At 42.0% G+C, this 8,285-nt stretch overlaps 2 protein-coding genes across 2 annotated transcripts in view; both read left to right on the top strand.

The window, feature by feature from the left end:
• The first annotated feature begins 488 nt into the window (after positions 1 to 488).
• The window catches only part of LOC146577791 (NACHT, LRR and PYD domains-containing protein 14-like), a 28,612-nt gene continuing 20,815 nt past the window's right edge, over positions 489 to 8,285 (top strand). Inside the window, exons 1-3 of the mRNA XM_085268381.1 lie at positions 489 to 603; positions 716 to 865; positions 972 to 1,085. Coding sequence (XP_085124507.1) covers positions 515 to 603; positions 716 to 865; positions 972 to 1,085 — 353 coding nt within the window. The 5' untranslated portion in view covers positions 489 to 514. The remainder of the gene's footprint in view (positions 604 to 715; positions 866 to 971; positions 1,086 to 8,285) is intronic.
• Positions 5,117 to 7,255, top strand: LOC146577792 (protein NLRC3-like). Its single transcript, XM_085268275.1, has 2 exons — positions 5,117 to 5,339; positions 5,481 to 7,255. Exons 1-2 carry the CDS (start codon positions 5,132 to 5,134, stop codon positions 7,253 to 7,255), a joined length of 1,983 nt encoding a protein of 660 aa, XP_085124401.1. The 5' UTR covers positions 5,117 to 5,131.

The following is an 8,285-nucleotide window of genomic DNA, read 5'->3' as shown; positions in this document are numbered from 1 at the left end:
CTGCATTCAGAGCATTACTTCTGTTATATTAGTACATGTATTTTATTCTGATGAAGACATGAAACTCTGAGCTGGATTGAATCCATTGAATCAGAGTCCAGGACTCAGACTAAACACACTGAATGTGTCCTGAGCTCGGCCGCTGTTCCACAGTAACTGCTGTCAGAGTCACTGTTACTGAGTTAGCTTAGCTAGCAGGGCAGCTAGCAGTTAGAGTATGAACTCTGTAAGCAGTCAGCTCGGTCCTGGACATGGTTACTGACATAAAGCTGCTCTCTGCAGCCATGTTTGACCTGCTGCTTTGTAGGACTACAGTAATGGAGGATTTGGAGGCTGAACTGGGCTCTGTGACACTTTTTGTAGTGAACTGATGAAAGCTGCGTCTCAGATGGATGTTAGTCCAACACATCAGACACGACCTCTGCAGCTCTCAGTTGATGTGCACATGAATGATTTGTGTTTCCTCTGCAGGTGAAGGTAGAAAGTGTGTGTGAGCTGATGTGAATTGAGCAGCATGGATCAGTGTGAGGACAGAGAGGAGGGAGTCCCTCCCTCTAAAAGCACTCTGTGTGGGGAACATGAGAGCCAGACCAAAGCTCAGAGGTGAGATGACCATCTCTAACTGTCCATGACTCTTCTCCATGTCACAGCTCAGCACTCACATCACTGCTCCATCATTATTCACACTCATACCTCTGTGTGTGTTGTTTTAAAGCCCAGAGCTGTGGGGCGTACCAGGCTCAGCTGGACATAACCCTGAAACTAATCCAGAGCCTGGACCTGAACCCAGCTGTGTTTCCTTAAAGAGCAACAGGTCGAAGGGTGTTGGTGTAGACTTTAACAAAAGACTGTTATGTGACAAAGAGTAAGTACATTATTTTTATGAGATTGTTCATCATGTCTTTAATTTAATATTTCCAGTTTTTCCTTCCTGTCTCATGAAGCTGTGACATTTATTGTTTTTCTTTTAGGATCAATAAGAGGCCAGAATCTCCTGGACCTGAACCCAGCTGTGTTTCCTTAAAGAGCAACGTGTCGATGGGTGCTGATATAAACTTTAAAGGCTGTTCTTCTGCTGCTGAGAGGTAATGTGTGTCTAGATGTTGTTCCTGACTCTGTGTTTCTGAATAAATCCTCATGTTTAATATCAGCTCAGCTCTTTTTCACACATTTCTATGTTGGTGTGTGAAGCGGTGTGTGTTGGAGTGTTTCCACAAACACAGCAGTCAGAGTGGAAAGAGTGGATGTTGTAGGAGGTGTTTGTGTAGTGAAGAGGCTGAGTGTCTGTAGGACTCCAGCTGCTCCAGCAGGTGTCTCCTTTGTGCTTTGCTTCAAACACAGTGTAGGGAGGAGCTTCCACTCAGGTGTTTCAGGTGTTGCTGGATGGAGGAGGACAAATAGTTTTTCCCTTCAGTGACACTTCAGCAGCTCAATGTTCTGGGAGATGTTTGTCTTTATGAAGGTTTATGGATTCTTGTTCTTACTTTGGTTAAACTGAGCAATACATTTTCCATCTAACATTTAAAGTAAATTTCCAGGTGAATAAAAGATCTGCAGCTGCAGCCTCTGTGATGTTTCACAGTCTGAAAGTAACAAATTCAACCAGAGTTCAAACAAAGGCTTAATATACGTGTGTGTTTGATATAATGCCAACAAGTACAAACAGGTGTTCTTACAGGTCTTAATCACAGAGGTCTGATAAGTCTGGTGACTTTCACACTCAGCAATTTTGCTGCCTTTTATTTTATATTGGCCTTTTTAAAGCCCTTCAAAGTCTCCCACATTCATACAGAGCTTTTAACACCAAACTCCTTTACAGTCCTTCTCCTCTCACACACGATCACACGACTGATTTGTCTGCAGCAGCTGTGTTACTGCTAGTATTTTATTATGTGTGTAATCTCCTCATATTGTTCCTGTGGTTTAGTTTGACTTCCTTCTGCAAACTCAGCTGCTCTGTTGCTGATACACGTCTCCATGAATATGATTGATCAGATGCTGCCAACACCATGTGTTTCATGTGAGCGCTCAGCTGAAACCCTGGGTTGACTTATCGAGTTAATAACAAGCTTCACGTGACTGTGAATGCTAAAGTGAATCAGATAAAGGAAAGAGACCCTGCTAATGTTGGACTCACTTCTTAGTGTAGATCCCAGGAGGAAGTTCAACATAGCCATTCTTTGTGCTAGCTCGACCAAACCTGAGAGCACAGTGCAGGATAATGATCATCATCTGTCTCTGTCAAGGACATTTAAAATCCACAAATAACAAACATAATTATATTTGATCATTAAAAATATGTTTTCACTTAAAAAAGCATGAGCACACTGGTGGATTACAGAAACATGAAAACTCGTTAACAGTAAAGTTAATTTAGGCGTAAACAAAGTGTCAAACATACTTAAGTAGAAGGACTGATGTTTGTGTTAAAATACCCTCTTAAAGCTGAAATACTGATTCAACTTCTTTACTCAAGTAAAGGTAAAAGAGTCCAGGCTCTGAAATGTACTCACAGTATTAAAGTAAAAACTCCATTTTTGAAGGAAATTTCTGCCAGTTTTTGTGCAAAGTTACCTGAATTTCTACCTCCAACATTAATATGAGAAAATTATCTGAACTTTTATTCTAATGAATTTAATCAGCTTGAACATTTTGTAGCACAAAAGTAGAAAAAACTCAAAGGGAATCAAAAATAGCTCCGTTTGCTGTTGCCTGCATTGTAGATGGGCGGCTTTGCCTCAACACCTAAACAGGAAAATGAGTTTAGTCAAGTATTAAAGTGGGATTGAAGAGGTGAGGAAACCAGAGATCAGGTGTTGTGGTGCAGCATTAAGATAAGATGGGGCCTGATTATTTAAGACCTTGTATGTGAGGAGCAGCCAATGAAGGGAAGCCAAAACAGGAGAAATCTGCTCTCTTTCTAGTCCCTGTCAGGACTCTTGCTGCAGCATTTTGGATTAGCTGAAGGCTTTTCACTGAGTTTTTAGGACATCCTGATAATAATGAATTACAGTCGTCCAGCCTGGAAGTAATAAATGCATGAACTAGTTTTTCAGCGTCACTCTTTTTAGCATTTTTTAACAACAAGCTTCTATCTATTAGGGCTCTTGTCTCGCCGACTGCTGCCTCAGATCCGAGTCTTTCTCCTGTGTGCTCAGCTGTCTTAGAGCAGTTTGATCCCGTCTCCCTTAATGACTTGACTGCGGTAGTTTGTAACCTAAGATCATCACACTGCCCCTCTGATTGTCGCCCCCCAACTACTCTTTCAAGGATTGTCAGGTTGGAGATCGGCCTATAATTAGCTAAGACAGCTGGGTCTAGGGATGCTTTTTAAGTAAAGGTTTAACTACAGCCAGCTAGGGATGGGTACCGTTTAGATTTGAAAACCTGCTAAATCAGAATCAGTTGCTGATGACGGCTTTTTTCTTTTCCATCAATCACGTATAATCTTAACTCAAAGTGAACATAGACTTGATTGCTCAGGTCAGCCAATTCAAAATGCTAATTCAATCAACTCTGAGTTCATGGCTAGACTCAGTTTGTTGGCCCTGCACCTTAAAACTATTCCCTGTTTGTCCCTCATGTTTTTTGGATATTGTTTTCACATCTTATGTCACGGCTAGCGGGGCGAGCCATGTTGAATTTAATAAAGGACCCAAGATGCCAACACTGCTGTGAAGTGAGTGAGCTTTATTGAAACGGTGAAGTGCAGTGGAGATGGCCTGTGCAGAAGCTAAGATAACCTCTACTGAAAAAACTACAAAACTAACCTGAAACCTTAAACGGAGACACGGGGAGACAACACAGACGAACCAGCAACAAGCAGGAGAAAACAAAGGGCTCATATACACAAAAGAGCCATCAGGGAATGAGAAAAGGGAGACACAGCAGGATTCATTGGACATAACCAGACAAGGGGAAGCAAAAGTAGACACACTAACGTAGGACATGGCACTGTCAAAATAAAACAGGAAGTGAACACAGAGACACAATACTAACACAGTACAGAGGGAACACAGAAACCAAAACCTCAGAACTAGAAAATCTTAATCAGAATGAAATTGTAACAAAAGACAATAACAATCAAAACAAAACTACTGAGTCCACAGACTCGGGACATACATCGGCTCAAACTGTGGTCATAAATATTTTGTACTTGTAAATCAGACTGTGTAGTTGTGAACTGAGTTTTGTAACATTGTGAAACAAAATATCTGGAAAGTTTATGTTTTTGCGTTCATTGATTTGTGTGTGTAAAAATGTAAAAATGTAATAAATGTAAGAAACATTAGAACTACTTTTGCTGACACAAAGTTTGGCGAGCACTGCAAGTTGTCCCTTTAAACCAGTCACTGATATAAAGAGAGCACCTTGTTCCAGGGCATCTGAGCATGGAGGGAAAGCTTTATGCAGGAGATGGTAAGAGCTGTTGGGACTAAAGAAACTGAGCAGAAAACTACAGACACCTGGAAACTGAGTTGTTAATTCTCAGTGGGATCAGCAGGACTAGCAAAGCTTCACCATGACAGTCATCTGATTGACTGAACCCATCCAAACATCACTTCATGGACCTTTAGCTTGTGTCTGTGTGTGGACAGACATAACATGAGCTAATTATACATTACTCCTCCACAGAGTGGACCAGCAGAGAGCAGAGGTTTCCACTGGTCAGTCTGCACAGCAACATCAAACACACCTGGACTCTGTGGTTATGGTTTGTAGTACTACGTTTACATTTGTTCTTTTCAGTCACCTCTATGCTGCACTTTGTGGACCAGAGGATTGTCAGTGTGTCCAACATAAATCAGAGTTTGGGCTCCATGATTTCAGTCAGATTGGGGTGACTGTAGCTCAGGAGGGGAGCAGGTCAGCTACTAGTTAGGTTTGTGAATCAAACCCTGGCTGGCAAATGTACTGGGTAACGTACTAAACCCAAGCTGCCCTCTGATGCATCCATCAGAGTGTGAAAGAAAGTATTTAAGCATAGAACAATGTGCTTGGTTGAATGAGGCATGTTGTATAAATGCTTTGTGTGCACAGAGTATCAAAGAGAGCTATATAAGAACCAGTCCATTTACCACTGGGTAATTCATATAGTCTTCTTTTCCAGCGGCTGGAGGACAACATCACCATGTTTGTGAAGAACGAGCTGAAGAAGATCCAGAAGCTTCTGAGTCCAGATCACCCAGAAACTTTAAAGAGCCAGATGGAGGATGAGGAGATGTTTGAAGGAGAGGATGAAGATGAAAGAAAGAGCTGCAGAGAAGCATTTCTGAAGATCACACTCCACTTCTTGAGGAGACTTAAGCAGCATGAGATGGCTGACCATCTGCAGAGCAGTAAGAGAATTTCTCTAAAGACTGAATATTGATCTTTCCTAATAGCTCAAGAAATGGACCAATAGACATTCATCCTTTCAGGGTACTGAAAGGCTATGATATTTATTATATAATATTTTTTTCTGAAATTCTTACCTTCAGAAATATTTGCTCCACTCTGTAAACGTGAACTTAAAGCCCAACTGAAGAAGAAGTTCCAGTGTGTGTTTGAGGGCATCGCTAAAGCAGGAAGCCCAACCCTCCTGAATCAGATCTACACAGAGCTCTACATCACAGAGGGAGGGACTGCAGAGGTCAATGAGGAACATGAGGTCAGACAGATTGAAACAGCATCCAGGAAACCAGACAGACCAGAAACAACAATCAGACAAGAAGACATCTTTAAAGCCTCACCAGGAAGAGTCGAACCAATCAGAACAGTGCTGACAAAGGGAGTGGCTGGCATTGGGAAAACAGTCTTAACACAGAAATACAGCCTGGACTGGGCTGAAGACAAAGCCAACCAGGACATCCAGTTCATATTTCCATTCACTTTCAGAGAGCTGAATGTGCTGAAAGAGGAAAAGTTCAGCTTGGTGGAGCTTGTTCATCACTTCTTTAATCAAACTAACGAATCAGGAATCTGCAGGCTTGAAGACTTCCAGGTTGTGTTCATACTTGATGGTCTGGATGAGTGTCGACTTAATTTGGACTTCAACAAAACTAAAATCCTGACAGAAACCAGAAAGTCCACCTCATTGGATGAGCTGCTGACAAACCTCATCAGAGGGAACCTGCTCCCTTCTGCTCGCCTTTGGATAACAACACGACCTGCAGCAGCCAATCAGATCCCTCCTTGGTGTGTCGACATGGTGACAGAGGTCAGAGGGTTCACTGACCCACAGAAGGAGGAGTACTTCAGGAAGAGATTCAGAGATGAGGAGCAGGCCAGCAGGATCATCTCCCACATCAAGAAAGCTCGAAGCCTCCACATCATGTGTCACATCCCAGTCTTCTGCTGGATCACTGCTACAGTTCTGGAGGATGTGCTGGAAACCAGAGAGGGAGGAGAGCTGCCCAACACCCTGACTGAGATGTACATCCACTTCCTGGTGGTTCAGGCCAAAGTCAAGAGGATCAAATATGATGGAGGAGCTGAGACAGATCCACACTGGAGTCCAGAGAGCAGGAAGATGATTGAGTCACTGGGAAAACTGGCTTTTGATCAGCTGCAGAAAGGAAACCTGATCTTCTATGAACCAGACCTGACAGAGTGTGGCATCGATATCAGAGCAGCCTCAGTGTGCTCAGGAGTGTTCACACAGATCTTTAAAGAGGAGAAACAACTGTACCAGAACAAGGTGTTCTGCTTTGTTCATCTCAGTGTTCAGGAGTTTCTGGCTGCTCTTCATGTCCACCTGACCTTCATCAACTCTGGACTCAATCTGCTGGAAGAACAACAAACAAGCTCTCAGACAGAGAAATACTTCTACCAGTGTGCTGTGGACAAGGCCTTACAGAGCCCCAATGGACACCTGGACTTGTTCCTTCGTTTTCTCTTGGGTCTGAAGACTAATCAAACTCGTTTGCAAGGCCTCATGACACAGACAGGAAGTAGCTCACAGACCAATCAAGAAGCAGTTCAGTACATCAAGGAGAAGCTCAGTGAGAATCTGTCTGCAGAGAAAAGCATCAATCTGTTTCACTGTCTGAATGAACTGAATGATCGTTCTCTAGTGGAGGAGATCCAACAGTCCCTGAGATCAGGAAGTCTCTCCACAGATAAACTGTCTCCTGCTCAGTGGTCAGCTCTGGTCTTCATCTTACTGTCATCAGAAAAAGATCTGGATGTGTTTGACCTGAAGAAATACTTTGCTTCAGAGGAGGCTCTTCTGAGGCTGCTGCCAGTGGTCAAAGCCTCTAAAAAAGCTCTGTAAGTTATAAAGTTTTTATTATTTAATTTGGTTGGTATGTTATGAAAAACACACTGCCATGAACTTCTGTTTTGTTTTTGTCAAAATCACTGTAATATAATCACTGTACCTTTATATACACGTGACTTGTATTAATGCTGCTGCCCTCTTGTGGCTAAAGTGTAATTATGTTCTTGTTATTAGGGAGGATTTGAGAGTAACATGCCAAGTGAGTCAGCACCTTCGCTTTAGCTTAAAATATCCAAATTCTTATGTCATCAGTTATAGTTGCATGTATTCATTATCATAATTTAACCTTTAATATTAATGTCTTAAAATTATTTTGAGTAAACTAATGTTAAGGTTCAAATATTGGGGAAGGAGAGTACAAACAACCATGGTCCAGAACTTGGTCAAACAATTGATTTTAATGAAATACACGCGTGGGAAGACCAGCTCCGTTCGCAGACCGGGCTGATCTCCGACTTAATCAAAGCATAAACAGATATTTTATACCATCAGGGCTTGAATTTAATGACGCCCCCTCATACGTCACAAACAGAATATATGCATACGTCAAATCAAAACCACAATGACTTTTAACACAGTTTAAAAGAACATTATCTCCTATCTTCATGGCAGGTACTTCCTGTCACTGCCGGATGCTCGCTTATCATCTTGACACATCAGCAGCAGTTCTGCGACAAACTGCTCTTTTGCAACCCCGAGCAAAACATGATTAAACTTCCACCTATAAATGATTCTCTTTAACTAAGTGTGTGCCTCATCCTTAAAGGCTCCTCAAAATAACCTGTACTTAGACTCTGCTTTCGGTTTCAGTTCTGCAAAAGACACACTCTTCAAACCTGCAACTTCCTGTCAGCCTGCAACTTAGTCTTTCTGAAAGACACACACTGTTTAAACATCTGAATGCAATATCAATTCTGTAGATTATATTATTAATGCAATGGTAATGATGATGATTATTAACAATAGCAGCAAAATATCTCTCCAATCTCAATACTCCCTCTCTCGACCTCTGGAACACCAGAGG

This window comes from Mchenga conophoros, linkage group LG3, assembly GCF_057382185.1.
Source record: "Mchenga conophoros isolate Kocher_MC1m ecotype Shallow Benthic linkage group LG3, M_conophoros_male_GT1.1, whole genome shotgun sequence".
Lineage (NCBI taxonomy): Eukaryota > Metazoa > Chordata > Actinopteri > Cichliformes > Cichlidae > Mchenga > Mchenga conophoros.
This window is presented reverse-complemented; position numbering and strand designations above follow the sequence as displayed.